The 19,367-nt window shown below is 44.7% G+C and overlaps 1 protein-coding gene across 1 annotated transcript in view; it reads left to right on the forward strand.

The window, feature by feature from the left end:
- Window positions 1-19,367, forward strand: part of LOC310707288 (cytochrome P450 2J5-like) — a 49,415-nt gene that overhangs the window by 15,202 nt on the left and 14,846 nt on the right. The window contains exons 5-6 of the mRNA XM_083504300.1: window positions 5,101-5,277; window positions 12,977-13,118. Of these exons, the coding sequence (XP_083360426.1) occupies window positions 5,101-5,277; window positions 12,977-13,118 (319 nt within the window). The remainder of the gene's footprint in view (window positions 1-5,100; window positions 5,278-12,976; window positions 13,119-19,367) is intronic.

Below are 19,367 nucleotides of genomic sequence, written 5' to 3' on the forward strand. Positions count from 1 at the left end.
TTATTTTTCAATACCTCTATTTCAAATTTTGATTTATTATCATCAAATACTTTCCCCCTAAAATCCTGTTTAAACATTTCATTAACTTGGTGGTAGTGCAGCCAATCATTCACATACCCTTTAACCTCTTCATAAAGTTTCATTTTCCATTTACTTCCTTTTGTATTAATTTTTCATATGTAACCCGATTTATACTCATATTTATCTTTTTCACACTCATTGCTTCTAATGGAGACAACCACTGCGGTGTTTTACGTTCTAATAGGTTTTTATACCTATCCCATATTTCGAAAAGAGATCTTCAGAATATATGGTTTCCAAATCCTTTATGGACTTTTGTCTTATTATACCACAAATACGTGTGCCAACCAAATCTATTATCATAACCTTCCAAATCCAACAAATCTGTATTTTCTAACAACATCAATTCCTTTAACCAACAGAGGCAAGATGCTTCATAGTACAGTTTCAAGTCTGGCAGGGCGAAACCCCCTCTTTCTTTAACATCTCTTAACAACTTATATTGAATTCTTGGTTTCTTCCCCTGCCTTTTGCCACTCTTTAAAATTGCTGCCCCCTTGATTATTGGAATTGATTGAAACAAAAATAACATCTTTGGTAACACATTCATTTTAATAGCAGAAATCCTTCCCCCAAATGATAATTTCATCCTTCCAGATCTTTTTTATTCCATTCTGAAAAAGGTCTATATTCTTTGATGTTATCAGTTTCTCACCTTGCCACCTGACAATCGCCACCTGACTTGTACCGCTATTATCCTGCCTTCTTCATATTTGAAGATTTGCTGAGCTTCAAATTTATTTTTTATATACAAAACCACTCCCCTCTTCTTGCTCTTGTCTAAATTCATTTCCCAGTTTTTTATTAATCAGTACTCTTCTGTTTCCTAGCCACATGTGTCTCTTGTAAACAAATAATATCCAAATTTTTTTCTTTAGGGAATGTTCAATTTTGTTCCTTTTCTTTTTGTCATTTATGCCATTAACATTCCAAGTCCATAATTTCATTGCCATTTTACGTTCTCTTTAAAAGTGAAAGAATAAAAGTCTTTAAACTTCTCCTCCTCCCTTCAATACAATACTCCTTCAATACTAACTTTATCTTCCTCTTCCGGACCTGCTAGTCCTGCTGCTGCTGCTTCATCTCCTTTTCCCAACTCTTTGTATATCCTCAGGAATTTGTGCGTTTCACCTACATTTTTAAATTTAAATTTCTTTTTTTGTAATAAAACAAAATTCCATCCGGAAATTCCTATTTAAATTCAATTCCATTTTTCCTTAGCATCTGTGTCAGTGGTTTATATTGGTCACATTTTTTCAACAACCGAAGTGGGACATCTTTAAAAATGATCGTAAATATTCCATCAAGTGTATTTTTGGTTTCTATGGAAGCCACCCAGAGTGGCATAATCTTTTTTCTCTATTTTTCTGCAGAATCAAATTTCTCATCTCTCTATCTTTGAATATAATCAATCAATCTCCTGGAAATTTATTTGCGTTAGTAGTCTTTGTTCTAATCCTAAATGCATTCTGTATCATCTTCTTAACCTCCTCCACTTCCATACTTAACCGTTATGCAATTTCCGTTGTTAATTTCTCCAAGATGTTTTCTCCTTGTACTCCTGGGACTGATCTAAACCTCAAGTTCATTTCTCTTTGCCTCAGTTCATTCATAGCAATCACATCCCACAGTTCTTCCTGAGTATTATTAATTTCTGAAACTTCTCCTTTGACTTTCTCTTCCTCCTTTTTCATATCTCTTACTTCCTGTTTCGTTCGCTTCATTCCTTCTTCTAAACTCTGTGTTCTTTTAGTTATCTCCCTCATCTGACCTTTCAATTCATTGACAGTCATATCAAAAATTTTATCCATCTATTCCAATCTAGTCTCCATTTTCCCCCCACTTTGTTTGATGTTTTTTTTTAATTTCTGCAAACATTCTAAAAATATCTCCTATATATTCACTTTCTTGTTTCGATCCGCTCCTCTCCAATGGTGTTCCCCCTTCTCCAACATTTTTCTGTGTCTTCTTCATTATACTTCTATTATTTTAGATGTTATTTTATTCCTCACCACTAGATGTCACCCACCAATACTAAGAATGGACACCAATTATATCCTTTCCGCCTCTTGTTTGGCCAATGCAATGTAGCAGGTAAACAACAATGAGAGAGAAAATTATAATCCACAGATATATGCAATTTTTAATAAAAAAGTAATAAAAAAATTAACTAAATTTTATTCTTCTGCCACTTGTTTGGCCAATCCACCACAGTGTCAAAGCAGGGAAATTATAATCCAATTTAGATCCAAATAATAAAATGATGAAACAGGAAAAACAATAAATAGTTCTTCTGCCACTTGCTTAGCCAATCCACTGTAAAGTTTTACGACTGAAATACAGCAACAGGGTTGCCAAACATAAATAGAGGAAGGAAAGAGTACCTAAACAAAAATAACTTAGTCCAGTTCGCAGAACAACCAGTCCATAAAAAATAAAAATAACCAGGAGAGAAGAAGAGTATCAATAATATATATATAAAAGAAAACCCAAGTCAGTCACCACAAAAAAGGAGTTAAAATCCTCTCAGTCCCACAATCCAATCTCATACTGTCACAAAAAGTAAAAAAATAGAAGACAGGAAACTGGGGTGGGGTGGGGGGTGGGTAAAGTAATCCTCTTTCTCCTCTCTGCTCTTCTCCAACAAAATAAGATAAAATGAAAATTACCATTAAAAATATATCTCTCTTTTGTTCAGGCTTAGCAGTTCTCCAGAAATGCTGCTGTCTGGCACACAAATAGAAACTTAAAAGTTAAAAAAGAGGCTTCTTAATTATAATTACACAGTTTCCCAAAAGCGAAAGTAGTTTCTCCTCCTGCTGTCTCAGAGATCCTCAGACAGACAAACCACCCCCATGGTAACGGTTTTCTACCCAATTTTTATTATTATTATATATAGTCTTAAGTTAAGCAAAGTGTTTATATAAATTTAAAAAGCTCCACTGTAGGAAGATTCACTGCTTTGTTGTTCCATAGGAACTTCCTGCATATAAGTTGAATCCCAGTCCGGGCTGACCTCCTTTTTCCACCCCGCTGCTTCTGAATTACTCTAATTCTTTTAATTTTTATCTTCTTTTCACCAATTAAATCCGGATGTTTAATTTTTTAAGAATCGATCGTTGTGCCGGGTAAGCTTGAGGCTGCACTTCTTGAGAGTAGAAAATGGCATCCCGCGCCAGCGTCTTGATCTTGCCGATCTTTCTGCTCCCAAAGGGAGCGTTTCAGGCAGCGGAGAGACCGCTTCTCAGCTTGCTGGGAACCTGCCTTCTGAGGTTTTTGGGAGCTTGCGGGGCCCTTGCAATACCCCCTTTCCCCCCTCTGAAAAGCTGGATTCTCCCCCAAGGGCTGAATCCCACTTGCTCCCGGCTTCGCGACCAACTGGAAGTCCCATGAGTAGTCATTTTCATTCCTACTAAGCCTTAATACCACAAATCAGGGGCTTAATACCACAAATCAGTATTTTGGAATCCATTATGATAGAGGATAGAAGGTTGGAGAAGTGAGATCAGGTTTAAATTGCTCTGAGACAAAGGCCACTTACAACCTCACAGCCTGAGCAATTTCTCATGATTATCACTGAGATAAAAAACATGAGTAAGAAAACTTTGTCCACCACAGGAGACTCTTTGGAAGAAAGTTGGTTAAAAATGGAAAAATGACCTTCAGAATAGGTCATCAAGAGCCCACCAAGGTGAAGAGAGGGGAAACAAATAATCTTCTCAAGAAGGGAATTACTTAGTTTTGTTACCATCATGGAAAACTAAATGTGTCTACTCTCTGCCCACATAGCAGTGTCAATGATGATGGTGTCCAGGGTGAGGCCCCTGCAGCCACCACCTTGGCTGGAAATTTTTAAATGAAAGTGAGACCAGCAACTCAAGCACTATCCCTACTGCTAAGGAAAGCAGCTCCCTTCTGTATAACCCATTTTTCATTTTGGTACACACCACTTGACTGGGAAGCTACAGGCAACTTTATATCAGTGTTCTAGGTGCATTTGGAACAAGGAATTTCATTAATGTGAGCAGTTTCTGAGCTCTGGGTACAGTACTAAGCCTAAGATTTTAGATTAAAACTGCAGAATGGAAGGAAAGGAGGACTTTATTTTGGCTCCTCACTTCCAACCTCTCTCTGAAGACTGGAAAAGAGACTCTCTTAAGAAAATTAGGGGGTCAGGTAGGGGAAGCATGGCTTTGTTTTCTGCAGTCTTCAGATAAGGACTAGACCATGTGAAAAATGAATATAAGATTTTAGCTGCGGTTCATTCATTTTCAGCTTTGTATTCTTTTTATTAAATAGGCACAATTAAACATTCAATTGCTGCACCCATAATCTAGGTTTAAGGTGCCATTTAGCTTGGAGCTTTCATATTTCAGTTTCTAACACTGTTTTATATTAGTCCAAGTTTTATTTTCTAGCTCCTTATATATTCAGAAAATGTAAGTAATTGATCATTAATGAAAAAACAAGGAAGGAGACAAACAAGGAAGGAAGAAAAACATCCTTCTTCAAGCTTTAATTTTTTGAGATGAAAGATCAGTATTACTTGACTGGTGAACAGGGGGATTTAAGAAAAAAAATTATAAACTGGAGAAATGTACATTTTGAATGATGGCTTTCTTTCCATTTGTGTATTAGGCAAATTTGTTTTTAAATGCGAGTTTACTTGAATTCCTCCCGCACCCTATTCTCCACCGACCCCCACCTACCACAAAAGGCCACTAACTTGTTCCAGGAGGGGTCCCGTGATTGTGCCCAGTTTTGGAATGATGCCTGGGAGCTGGGAATATATTTTGAGAGATAGTTTCCTTTCACATTTTCAGCTAGGAATAATTCACAGAACCCAATCATTGTGAGATTCCAGAAAAGCGATAGACACCTTCCATCTTAGTGAGAAATTAATATGCTAGCCCTGAAGAATAATGCAGATGATGTTTTTTAAAGTGCTAATCCAAAGCACGAACGGTGTGACCAAGCTTCCTCATGGTAATGGCAGCATTTCTGCTATCTTTCCTTTAGCTTTATGAAATTCTCCCATGGCTCATGAAACATCTCCCAGGGCCCCATAAGAAGGCCTTGTCCTGCTCAGAGATAATGATTTCATATGCAAAGGAGGAGATAGAGAAGCATAAGGAGAATCAGTCTCTGCATGATCCACAAGATCTCATTGATTTCTATCTGCTTCAGATGGAGAAAGTAAGTATCTGCTTTGAAGCTGAATACTGCTCATCCAATGAATCATTATATTCCCTGTTATAAGTGAATACTAATCTCTTGCCTGGAAACCAGCATCTTTTTCCCTGAATCTCAGTTGAAAATGGCATTGAGTTCCCCCCAAATATTTCTCAAAGTCAATTTGGTTGCTAAAGTGGGTTGACATCCATCCATTAGCATTGTTAAAAATGTGAGTGGAAAGAAGTGGAAACCTAAGTGTGTTAAGGGGTCTTGCCTATGGAGCATTCCCTCTGTACATAAATTTCTTTGGATTGATGTTCATTTGACATTCAAATGTGGACTGAAAAAATAGAAAATCCTAAACAAAATGCTCATAAACTAGAGTATGACTTCAAATCCCTGTCTCATCTATCTTCATATACTAGAAAGGACAAATATATATTCATCTTTCCCTCTGTGAACAATGTTTATCATAATGACAAACAAATGGTTAAATATGTTTAGTGGTAAGTGTTGGTTTGCAAGCCCCCTCCATAGAGGCTGGCCCCTCTCACTGTCCTCGGAGCTTGCTTACCGATAACCTCCTCTGGCTGATATCCAGACAGACCAGGGAGATTTTGAGAGGCGACATTTTCCCAAGAGTGGGTAAAATGCACAACCCCTCCCTTCTGCTTTCGCAGGGGAAAGAATATAAGTCAGAAATCTATTTACATTATGTTTATTTCTGACATTACAGCACTAGAGAAAAACATGTCCTTTCAGTTCAGGTCTTCTAGCAAGTCTAACAAACTTCCTGAACATGTGCAAATGGAAGGTTTCAGATTACACTCTTCACAGAGACTTATCCAGCCTGTGAACGTCCTGGGAAATTCTTCTTTCCCACAGATAGGTGCATCATTTGATGTCAACAATCGGTGTGTCTGCAGCGGTGATGTTTCCGTATGCTGCCATATTTCAACAAAATTGTTATCTTTTTATGCCAATTATGCAACAATTATTTGGTGAAAAACAAAGGCACGACCCTTATGCGAGGACATAGCAAACACAATTATGTTTCTATTGCTTATTATTCTATTGCTTCAACAATGTTTATCATAATGAGAAACGAATATACTAGAAAGGACAAATATATATTCATCTTTCTTTCTGTGAACAATGTTTATCATAATGACAAACGAATGGTTAAATATGTTTAGCAGTAAGTACCATATTTCATCACATAATTGTCACAGTTTTATGCCAATTATTCTTTTTTAAAAAGGGGGGTGCAACGATTATTTGGTCAAAAACCAAGGAACGACCCTTAATTGAGGAAACAGTCTTTATGAAGAAACATAATTATGTTTATAATGCTTATTACTTGTTACTAACTGTTTTTGGTGTGATTAGGATGCACAGAATATGTGTGAACAGGCACAGGAAGGATAATAGGTAGTCCAAACTGGGGCAAGGCATTCTCATGCACGCTTAAAATGCCCTGTGACCATTATGTGGTGAATGCTTTGGGACTGATTTGAAAAAAAGGAGCTCGACTATTATATTGTGGTGACCATTAGGCAGTGAAATATGTAGCACACATTTTGAATATCTGCTGCCAGAGTTTCCGTTGGATCCCTCTCTTCATGCCAGTATTGGGTTATTATGCCAACTCACAGGTCCTGAGAGTGTGTGGGTTTCTTATCATAACCAGCTATGAAGCGGAGGGCTGGTCCACCCACGAGGCAGGCTGTGTGAGCTGCCTTGGGCAGTGGAATGCCAACAGGAGGCATCTCTGGGGATGTGCTGCCTAGCCAGCTGCTAGTGGAGAAGCAAAGGGGGCAGCTTCTGGCAAGATTTCACCAAAATCTTTCAATATCTTACCAAGCTCCCTGTGATGGCCTGGGATTCCGATTCAGAGGATGAACCGGAGGAATCCCAGCCTGCACAGGAGTCCCTGCCTCCAGGGCTGGCTGAACTGGGGCAGCGCCTTGATTCTGAGGCACCTACACCTGTGCCAGATCCTCAGCAGCAGGCACCAGGTGAATCCATTCTGGCTCCAGAGGTGGTTGAGGACTCAGTGCCTACAGGTGAGTCTCCCCCTGGGCCCAGTAACCCTTCAGCCTCTCCTGAACTGCAGAGGCTCAGGGCAGAGAGGCGAAGGGAACTGGTTTCTCCCAGGAGGAGTGCTCGCCTTAAGGCCAGGAGAGGCGGGTCTCCTGGGGGCCGGGACCGCCCCTGGCCTCAGAGAAGATAAAGGCCAGTCAGCCTGGTCCCAGGTTGCGGAAGCAACGTTGTTGTTGAGTACCTGCTCCTACCTGGACCCAGACCTGACCCTCCAGTGTTCCTGTTCCCCGCCCGGCTTCCTGCTTCTGACCTTCCAGCGTTCCTGTTCCCGCCCAGCCTCCTGCTTCGGACCTCACCTCGCTCCTTGTGAACTGTTTCCAGGCTAGTGACTCAGGACTGAACTTGGACTATGATAACGGTAACCTTCCTCCCGGGACCAGCACAGTTTGCTTCCGCCTCACCCGCACTCCCCCTTCGTTGGGGTGCGTTCGGGAAAAGCCAGAAGCCATGGCTGACCAGGCAGCTGCGTTGATGGCATTGGCCCAGGAGAACCAGGCCTTGACTCACACCGTGCAGCAGCTCAGCAATGCGGTTACGGCACTTCAGCAGCGGTTGGACACCCTACCGACTCCTGTGGCCGACGCCCCAGCTCCAGACAAGTACCCAGTGGCCTTGCCAGAGAAATTTGATGGGGCCCCGGCCAGCTTTCCCATGTTCCTCGCCCAGGCCAAGTTGTATATTCAGGGGTGAGCCCGGATCTTCCCTGACTACCGCACCAAGGTGCACTTTTTGATCAGTTTGTTAAAGGACCGGGCGGCCAAGTGGGCATTGCCGCTGCTCAGGCAAGACTCCCCCTTGCTGACAGACTATATGGGGTTTTGCAACCATTTGGAGGCCGCATTCGGCAAACCCCAGAAGGAGAGTCAAGCCAACCGGGCAATTAGGCGTTTGAAACAGGGCAAGTCCACTGTGACTGCCTACACCATGGAATTTCGGCTGTTGGCGCAAGACTTGTCTTGGAATGACTCTGCACTTCGGGACCAGTATCTTGAGGGACTGTCGTATGAGATACTGGACCAGTTAGCCATGATGGATCGTCCCACCACGCTGGACGCCCTTATTCAGCGGAGTCTGCAGATAGACGATCGGTTGGAGGACTGTCGCCAGACCCGGGACCGCCAGCACCCCCAGCTCCTGGCTCCAGTCCTTCCCAGCAGGTCCACACCCACAGCTGAGTTGCCGGACGAGCCAACGCAGCTCGGGGCTGCGTGACCTCGCCTCTCCCCCTCGGAGAAGACGCGGCGTCGGGAGGGGAACCTGTGTCTTTACTGCGGTGGGAGTGGACATTACGCCTGATCTTGTCCCAAGAAGATGCCAGTCGCAGGGAAACCACCAACCTTGGTAGCCGAAGGCCCTAGCAACCTGGGGTCCCAAACCATGCAAGAGGGGCCCTCACCAGTGGATTTGCGACACCTCATGGTTCCGGTGCGTCTCTACCCTCCAGGTGGGCCCTGGATTCTTACCCATGCTCTGGTGGATTCAGGGGCAACCCGCTCCTATATGGACGTTGTCTTTGCTGCTCATCATGGGGTGCCACTGCAGAGCAAGCCAGAACCGGTACAGGTGGAGGCAATTGACGTACGGCTCCTGCGTTCGGGTGCCATCACTCAGGAGACCCAGGCCTTGGTCCTGTGTCTCCAGCAGCACCGGGAGGTGCGAACTTTGGACATTGCCTCCATGCCCCGGTTCCCCCTGGTGCTCGGGATGGACTGGCTGGAGGCTCACAATGTTCAGATTGACTGGATCAATCGGACTGTGCACTTCCCAGACCCGTGTCCCCATGCTCAGTCCGAGATGCTAGCAGCCGCACCCACTGAGGAGGCTGCATCCCTGCTCCCCGCCGAGTACCAAGACTACCAAGACATGTTCAAGGAACGGGGGGCAGACCAGCTGCCGCCGCATCGGTCTTTTGACTGCGGCATAGACCTCCAGCCCGGAGCGCCCCTGCCGGTGAGTCGCTTATACTCTCTAACAGAGCCAGAGCGCGAAGCTTTGCAGGACTTCCTGCACAAGAACCTGGAGCGTGGTTTCATTAGGCCTTCGACCTCGCCCACCGCTGCGCCAGTGCTCTTCATTAAGAAGAAATGTGGAGAGCTTCACCTTTGCCATGATTACCGGGCCCTGAACAAAATTACCATCCCAGACCGGTACCCCTTAGCCCCTTATTTCGGAGTTGCTGGAGCGGGTGCAAGGGGCGCAGGTGTTCACCAAGCTAGACCTCCGGGGGGCCTACAATTTGATTCGGATTTGAGCCGGGGATGAGTGGAAGACAGCATTCGGGACCCGGTACGGGCAGTTCGAATACCTGGTTATGCCCTTCGGATTGTGCAACGCGCCTGCTGTGTTCCAACGGTACATCAACCACGTGTTACAGGACTTGCTAGATAAGTACGTGGTGGTGTACTTGGATGACATTCTGGTTTTCTCCCGTGACCCGGCTCTCCATGAGGGTCATGTCCAGACCGTGCTGCAGCGCTTGCGGGAGCACGGCCTGTATGCGAAGCTCAGCAAGTGCGAGTTCCATCAGCGGTCAGTGGACTTCCTGGGTCATCGACTCTCTCCAGATGGGGTGCAGATGGATCCTGGGAAGGTGGCAGCGGTTCGGGAAAGGGCGGCACCTCGGAACCGCAAGGACCTACAGCGATTCCTGGGGTTCACCAACTATTACTGGACCTTCATTGCAGATTATGCTCATCGCACCACCCCGTTGACCCAGCTACTGTGCCCCAAGACGCCGTTTTCCTGGGACGAGGAGGCAGAGGAGGCATTTCAGGGGTTGAAAGCCTGTTTCCAGAGAGCGCCGATCTTGCAGCATCCTGATCCCTCTCGACCCTTTGTGGTAGAGACCGACGCCTCCAGTATGGCTCTCGGTGCCGTCTTGTCTCAGCAGTATGGACCCGATGCACCACTCTTACCCTGCGCCTTCTATTCCCGCCAGCTCCTTCCAGCGGAGCGTAACTATACCGTGTGGGAGCGGGAACTACTGACCATCAAGGTGGCCTTTGAAGTCTGGCGCCAAAATCTTGAGGGGGCACGACACCCGGTGGAGGTGAGAACCGACCACCGGAACCTGGAGTACCTCCAGACCACCCCCAAGCTGAACCAAAGGCAGATCTGGTGGGCGTTGTTCTTTTCCCGGTTCCAGTTCCGGATCCGCTACATCCCTAGCTCCCAAAACCAGAAGGCGGATGCCCTGTCCCGGAAACCTGAAGACAACGCAGACACAGTACAGCAAGCAGTACCCACCACAATCCTACCACCGGCTGCATTCCTGGCCACCCAGGCGGCTGAGCCACTGCAGGCTCGGGTGCGGGAACAGCAGCGGGTTGACGCTTGGGCCCAGGAACGTCGCCAGGAACTGGCCGAAGGATCATGCCCTCAGTATCCGGGGCTGGTCTTGCAACAGGGCCTTCTGCTGCACCACGGTCACCTGTATATCCCGCCAGGGCCACTGCGGGCTGAGGTTCTTGGGATGACCCATGATGCCCCAGCAGCGGGACACTTTGGGCGGTATCGGACCACCCATCTGGTAAGCCGTGAGTTTGGGTGGCCCCGCCTGAAGACTGACGTGGCTCGCTACGTTGCTGGTTGTGATGTCTGCCGGCGGGCCAAGGGCCCTACCGAGCGACCCCCCGGCCTACCTCAGCCATTGCCAGTCCCTCCACGTCCTTGACACACGGTTTCGCTGGACTTTGTAGTGGACTTACCCCCGTCTCGTGGCTATACCTGTCTTCTAGTTTTCTCCAACCATTTCACTAAGATGGTGCACTGTGCCCCCTGCCCATCCGTACCCACAGCTAAGGAAACCACTCAGCTGTACCTTCAGCATGTCTTCCGCCTGCATGGCCTACCTGAGCATGTGGTGTCCGACCGGGGCGTTCAGTTCACATCCCGGTTCTGGCGAGCATTGCACCAGACCCTCGGGACAGAGGTCTGTCTCTCATCAGCCTACCACCCACAGACCGATGGCCAGACGGAATGGGCGAACGCAGTGCTGGAACAGTACCTCCGGTGTTACTGCAGCTACCAGCAGGATGACTGGGTCGGCCACCTAGCATTGGCAGAGTTCGGCTACAACAACGCGGTGAATGCGTCCACCCAGCAGACCCTGTTCCAGGCCAGTTACGGTTATCATCCATGGCTGTTTCCAGATGTGCTACCGGCATCCGCGGTCCCTGCGGTGATGGAGTGGCTTCAGGAGCTCCAGTCCCAGCAACAGCTATTGATGGAGCAACTGCGCCAGGCCAAGGAGGCGTACAAGGCCCAGGCCGACCGCCACCATTATGTGGGGCCGGAACTCCACGTCGTTGACCTGGTATGGCTCTCCACTCGTCACCTCCACCCCTCTCAACCTTCGCGGAAGCTGGACGCCCGTTTCACCAGCCCGTTTCCTATCGTGGACCAAGTCTCACCTGTGGCATTCCGTCTCCGGTTGCCCGCAACCCTGAAGGTTCACCCGGTCTTCCACAGGTCCCTTCTGAGTCCGGTGGCCCCACCCGACGAGTTCCACCCAAACTGTCCCCGACCGCAGCCAGTTTTGGTTCAGGGGGAGCCTGAGTACGAGGTGGAACGCATTCTGGACTCCCGATACCGCAGGGGAAAGCTGCAGTATCTCATAGACTGGAAGGGGTATGGACCGGAGGACCGTTCCTGGGAACCAGCAGCCAACGTCCACGCGCCTGCCGGCCTCCGAGATTTCCATGTGGCGTACCCCAGACCCTCAATTGAGGGGGGGGGCCTGGGATAGGGGATGGTGTGATGGCCTGGGATTCTGATTCAGAGGATGAACCGGAGGAATCCCAGCCTGCACAGGAGTCCCCGCCTCCAGGGCTGGCTGAACTGGGGCAGGGCCTTGATTCTGAGGCACCTACACCTGTGCCGGATCCTCAGCAGCAGGCACCAGGTGAATCCATTCTGGCTCCAGAGGTGGTTGAGGACTCAGTGCCTACAGGTGAGTCTCCCCCTGGGCCCAGTAACCCTTCAGCCTCTCCTGAACTGCAGAGGCTCAGGGCAGAGAGGCGAAGGGAACTGGTTTCTCCCAGGAGGAGTGCTCGCCTTAAGGCCAGGAGAGGCGGGTCTCCTGGGGGCCGGGACCGCCCCTGGCCTCAGAGAAGATAAAGGCCAGTCAGCCTGGTCCCAGGTTGCGGAAGCAACGTTGTTGTTGAGTACCTGCTCCTACCCGGACCCAGACCTGACCCTCCAGTGTTCCTGTTCCCCGCCCGGCTTCCTGCTTCTGACCTTCCAGCGTTCCTGTTCCCGCCCGGCCTCCTACTTCGGACCTCGCCTTGCTCCTTGTGAACTGTTTCCAGGCTAGTGACTCAGGACTGAACTTGGACTACGATAACGGTAACCTTCCTCCCGGGACCAGCACACTCCCTTTTGTTGTTGCCACTTTGTGGGCACTGCTGTGCAACCTAGGTAAGGCAGGTGGCAGCAACAGTACGGCAATGGTGGCAACAGCTTCCCAACTCAGGCAGTGTAAGAGGACACCCCCACCCCTCATGAAGCATGTGTGGGTGGTATGGTAATAAGTGGGGGGAATAAAATAAAGTAAGTGCTGAAGGACAAGCTGTAATGTGTGTAAATGACTTGTCACTTCCCCCATTTTCAACACCAGAGCAAGAATGACCCGGAGTCCACCTATGATGAAGAAAACTTGGCTCGGTGTATTTCTGAGCTCTTCATAGCAGGGTCAGAGACAACCACGGCTTCTCTGAAATGGGCACTTCTCCTCCTGACAAGTCATCCAGATGTCCAAGGTGAGAGAGGAGAGCCAGGGCTTCTCTTGATCACTAGGGTGGACCATAATTCTTTAAAGGTTTCATATTGGAAAGAGTTAAATGTGAGTTTATGATGGAAATTACGGAAGGCAATTTTATTGACTTTCATGACTTTCATGTCTGGAAAGATCAGTTTCCCTCACCAATATTTTCCTACATAGTTTCTGTAAAATATAAATTTCAGAAGCAAAAATGAAAAATGCCCACAATGCCCTCTTCCCACAGGACATTTCCAGTCTATGCTTACTGGGACAGGTAGAGATGGAGGGTCTGAATGTGTAATGGAATTGGGATAGGAGAGGGTTGGTGCAGTGGATGGGCCTCCATTGTGAAACTAAGGTTGGCAGTTCGAATCTGCATGACAGGTGAGCTCCCGTTGCTCTGTCCCAGCTTCTGCCAAAGTAATAGTTTGAAAGCATGCCAGTGTAAGTAAACAGGTAGTGCTGCGGTGGGAAGGTAATCAGCATTTCTGTGTGCTCTGGCACTCATCATGCTATCCAGTTGTGCCAGAGGTGGTTTAGTCATGCTGGCCACATGACCCCGAATGCTGTCTGTGGATAAACACCAACTCCCTAGGCCTGAAAGTGTAATGAGCACCACACCGCATAGTCTCCTTTGATTGGACTTAACCGTCCAGGGGTCCTTTACCTTTACCTTTATATGAGTGATGCTAGCCAAAGAGGAAATGAGGATTAATGAAACTAAGTAGGAAACATTGAGAGCAGGGGATTTAGAACACACACACACACTCACACACACACACACACACAGGAAGCCTTTGATCTCAGCCCTTCAGCAAATCCAGCCAGCTCTGCGACTTCCGGTCAGCGCCAGCGATTTATGGCGGATTTCCCTCCAAGCTCCGGAGGGAGTCTGCTCTGCGAGTTCGGGTCTGACCGCTACGGCGAAGCGGGGACCCTCAAAAATCACAGGCGCGGAAGCCTGTGAGCAAGGAGACTCGGTGGGCACCTTTGCGCTCCCCCAAAACCCCGAAGGAGCCTTTTTAAAGGCTCCGGAACAGCAGCGGGTGTGTGGCGCAGTGCTGTGAGTCCTCACCCAAGCCCGTGGAGCGAAGCCGCGTCGCCATTGTCGGAGAGCGATGATTCCTTCCTAAAATTGGGATTGAAAACAACTACCCGTGAGTAGGATTTAAAGATCTATTGGATTTACAACTAATTTAAAGATGATTTGGCCGGAAACGGGAAAGGCATAAAATAAGGAAGTCTGCCTTTCCGGACTGCAGAAAGTTTAAAGCAAAGAAAGTGCAAAGCTGTAATTTGAAGAAGACTATTTGGAAATGAGTAAACTCGACATTAGAATTGAAACCCCCCTCTTGTATGCAGGAGCAGAGGGGGAGGAAGGTGGACTTTTGACACCTGTATGAAAAGGAACTATTGGAAAATTTTATCCGCTGTCTTAAAATCCTGGGAACGGACTGCCTGGATAGGGAAGCTGAATAGAGAACTGTCACTTTGTTAAAAGAAATTTTCTTGGTTTGACATTTAATTCGACTTTTTGAAAGATACAGAATTTCTGGACTGTTAAGTGAAACAAATTTGGAAACTATTATAGTAAATTCTTTTGGAGATGTTGGGGACTTTTTTAAAGAGACAGTTTGTTGCAAAGTCCTGGAGATCTCTCCCCCTAGAGGATTCTGTTGAAACAGTTGCAAACTGGACTACAGCACTGGAAACCTCCACTTGAAAACAATCTACAAGTGTGGGAACGACCTTGTCTGGATGTGAGAGTGTTATGGCTTATGACAGAACTACTAGATCTGGTAAACAATACATGACTAGCACTTCACACCAGTGAAGGGCTTCGGTTTCAGGCACAGTAACAGTTGCAGCTGGACAGACAAAAGCAAAAATTATGTCATCTGATCCTGTGGCACAAGCTCTTTGCAAGATAAATGAGTCTTTGGAATTCCTGACAAAACAAGGTGTGGAATCTAGTAAACAACTGGCAGAGGTCTCAGCAAAGCTTGATTTGAACACGCAAAGTATTAATGAACTGGGGAAGAAGGTGAACTCAAACACACAGACTATAGAAAAACTCCTGGAAGATTCAGCCATAACTCGAAAGATTGCAGAAGAAGCTAAGGCTACTGCAGACGCTATCCAGGAAAAGATAAAACCAGTCTACAAAAAGTTAGAAGATCATGAGTTGGCTTTGTCTATGCTTGAATTGCAAAGAAAAGAGAGAAATTTGAGAATAAGAGCGGTGCCTGAAAGTGAGAAAGATAATTTGGCGGACTTCCTTACAAAAGAATTTTTTGACTTTTGGCAACAGGAGCTAGAGAAGGAAGAATTTAAGATAGTGGCTGCTTTTAGATTGGGCAGAAGACAAAACAGAAAGAAGCCAAGGGACTGCTTGATAACTTTAAGATCCAAAGAAGAAAGAGAGAAAATATTGAATCTGCATTTTCAAAGAACTTTGGAAATTGAAAATTCCTTTGTGGAGATCTTTAAGGATATACCTAAGCATATTTTGGATGCAAGAACTTACTACAAAGACCTGGTTGATCTACTGAGAAAGAACAGAATACCCTTCAGGTGGGAATTTCCTCAAGGCCTATCTTTCAAATATAAGGGAAGGAAAACAAGAATAAAATCAGTGAGTGACAAAGATCAATTTCTATGAGATAACGAGGAAGATCTTCTGAAAGAAGTGGTTGAAGTGGAACCAACCCCAGCAGTAAAGGAAATAACAGACATTCTAAATTTATCATTTGGACTGAAATCACCGACGGACGACGAACAACTACTCGGAGCAGTAGGAGGGGAAAGTAAATAATGGCAAGATGGCTCTGCAACTTCTAAGCTGGAATTGTAACGGTTTGAACCTTCCTCGAAAGAGGAAAAATGTGTTTCATATATTGAAAAAGGAACAATTGGACTTGATTTGTTTACAAGAAACACATGTGACGAGGTTACACAGAAAATTACTTATCAACAAAAGATTAGGACAAGAATTTATTTCATCTGATAAAGTCAAGAAAAGAGGAGTTGTGATTTATGCAAAAGAAAAATAATTACCGAAATTGATGTTTAAAGATGAAGAAGGAAGATTTTTGGCAATTGAAATTCAAGTACAAGGAGAAAAAATTTTGATCGTGGGAATTTATGCACCGAACGAGGGGAAATCTGAATTCTTTAAGAAGTTGCATGAGACCTTACTGGATTACTTGGATTACAATTTAATTTTGATGGGGGGACATGAACGGAGTAGTATCTACAAATATGGACAAAGCACAAAGACAGGTAGTCTCCAAAGATGGGAGACTACCAAAGACTTTCTTTGAAATGACTGAAAATATGGACTTGATTGACATCTGGAGAACAAAGAACCCTCTCGAAAGAGAGGGAACTTTCTTTTCTGAAGCTATGATGACATGGACTAGAATTGACCAAATATGGGTTACTAGTGGGATGGCTCCAAAGATAAAGAAAGTGGAAATCTGCCCAAAAACCTGCTCCGAGCACAATGCTGTAAAGATGGAGATGAAGTTAACAACAGCTGGCTCCTTCAGATGGAGGATGAATGACACCTTATTTAGAGATGAAGAGGTCTACAAAAAGGCCCAAAAAACTTTGAGAGACTATGTCGAAATAAATTTTAAAAAGATGTTGAAAAAAGAGTAATTTGGGACGCAAGTAAAGCTGTTATGCGAGGATTTTTAATACAACAAAATACAATAAAGAAGAGAAGCCAAAATGAGAAAAAGGACAAGATTTTGGAAAAGATAAAAGAAGGAGAAAAGAAATTGAGATCTAAACCAAAGTCCCAAGAGATTTTGAGAGAAATTAAGTTATATCAGACACAATACATGGAATTGATGAATCAAGAAATAGAATGGAAGATCAAACAAATGAGACAAAGGACATTTGAATCTGCAGATAAATGTGGTAAACTTCTGGCTTGGCAATTGAAGAAAAGACAGAAATTAAATATGGTTACAAACCTAGAGGTTGAAGGAAAGAATATTTATAAGCCAAATGAGATTAGAAACTTCTTCCAGAACTATTTCAAAAAATTATATTCACAAGGGCCGCAGAAAGAAGGGGACATAGATGAGTTTTTGAAGAAATATGGACTACAAAAAAATTCTCATCAAAGTAAATTAGATCTGAACCAGAAAATAACCAAACAAGAGATAGAAGGTGCCATTCAAAACATGCAATTGGGCAAATCTCCAGGACCAGATGGGTTGACTTCCAGATATTACAAAGCTTTGAAGGAGTGGTTATTACAACCTCTGAAGGAAGTCTGTAATGAAATTCTAGAGGGGAAAAAGGCACCAGAATCGTGGAAAGAAGCTTATATTACACTCATACCGAAAACAGAGACTGAAAAGACTCAGCTTGAGAACTACCGCCCTATATCATTACTCAATGTGGATTACAAAATTTTTGCAGACATTTTGGCAAAAAGATTGAAAAAAGTATTGATGGAAGAGATTCATAAGGACCAAGCAGGCTTTCTCCCAGGAAGACATTTGTCAGACAATGTGAGGAATATAATAGACATTTTGGAATTATTAGAAGTGAACATAAACACTAAAGCAGTATTGATATTTGTGGATGCGGAGAAAGCTTTTGACAACATTTCTTGGAGTTTTATGAAGAAGAATCTACATGGGATGGGGGTAGGCCAAGGATTTTAGAATGGTATGGGTGCAATATATGCTGAACAAAAGGCAAAGCTAATTGTAAATAATGTGGTTACAGAAGAATTTAAAATAGAAAAAGGGACACGACAGGGGTGCCCAATTTCCCCATTACTTTTTATATCAGTCCTGGAGGTTTTGCCAAATATGATGAGAAGGGACCAGCTGGTTAAAGGGGTACAGGTCGGAGCTAAACAGTACAAATTGAGGGCCTTCGCAGATAACTTGGTACTTACTTTACAAGAGCCAGACACTAGTACGAAAAGGGTTTTAGAATTAATTCAAGAATTTGGTCAAGTTGCAGGATTCAAGTTGAACAAACAAAAAACTAAGGTATTGGAGAAAAACTTAACAATTACTGAAAGGGAGAGGTTCCAGAATGAAACAGGATTAACTGTGGTTAAGAAGGTGAAATATTTGGGGATTAATATGACATCTAAGAATGTGAATCTATTTAAAGATAATTATGAGAAATGCTGGACAGAAGCAAAAAAAGACCTAGAAATATGGTCAAATTTGAAGCTTTCCTTGTTAGGCTGAATTGCTGTTATTAAGTTGAATGTTTTGCCTAGAATGTTGTTTTTATTCCAAACATTGCAAATTGTGGATAAGATGGATTGCTTCAAGAGGTGGCAGAAAGATATTTCAAAGTTTGTCTGGCAGGGCAAAAAACCCAGAATAAAATTTAAGATTTTATTTTTTTTTAAAAAAAAATTATTGGTTTTTCACATTTTATAAAGACAAAACACACACGTAAAAGACAAAGACAAAAACATGTATAATTTCAGAAATCTTACTTTCTTAACTTTGGTCCTTGACTTCCCCCACCCCACCCCTTCATACATCCCAATTCCCATAATTATGTCAGCAAGTTATTATTTTTCCTCCTTACCATATTAATATTACCTCTTTTATGAAAAATTAAGTTCTTTCCTAAGTTGGACTCAAATTCCCTTCCATCGATTTCCCATTTTTTATTAAACCTAAATCATATTGACTAAACCCAAAAGTCATGAGTGTTTTTGAAGTTCTGTTTTTTCCCCCTCCCATCCCCGGTTTCCGTCCCTTCCCAAGTACATTTCCATAATAACAGTTCTTAGCCTGGATTCCTCACATCCAAGGCCTTCAAGTCTCTTTCAGTCCCTCTCCGCCGGTTTTGTTGGTAATCCTTTATGTTGGTCTTCAGATCTCGAAGGAGTTCTGCCCCAGTCAGACCAGGTTTTCTTCCCACAAGAAAACTTAAAGACAACTGCTGCAAAAGTTCCATCAATCCTTCATATTCAGAATGGAGGCCCCAATCATATTTCTTCTTTCTTTTAAGTTCCTGAATTCCAAGTACTCCAGGGGCCTTCTCCTTCATCTTTCGCATCTTTTGCAGATTTGTAATCCATGTAATCCAAAGGTCTTCTTGTTTATAATCCACTTGTGTAGGCTTCTGGTTGGTAGTTTCCATCTGTACTTTCTCCTTTCCTTGTTTAGTCTCCTTCAGTTCTTGAGATATCTCTTCCAGTTCAGCTGCAGATTTTTTCTCATTCAAATCCTCAATACATTCAGCAGAG

This window comes from Podarcis liolepis, assembly GCF_965112155.1.
Source record: "Podarcis liolepis genome assembly, chromosome: 5".
Taxonomy (NCBI): domain Eukaryota; kingdom Metazoa; phylum Chordata; class Lepidosauria; order Squamata; family Lacertidae; genus Podarcis; species Podarcis liolepis.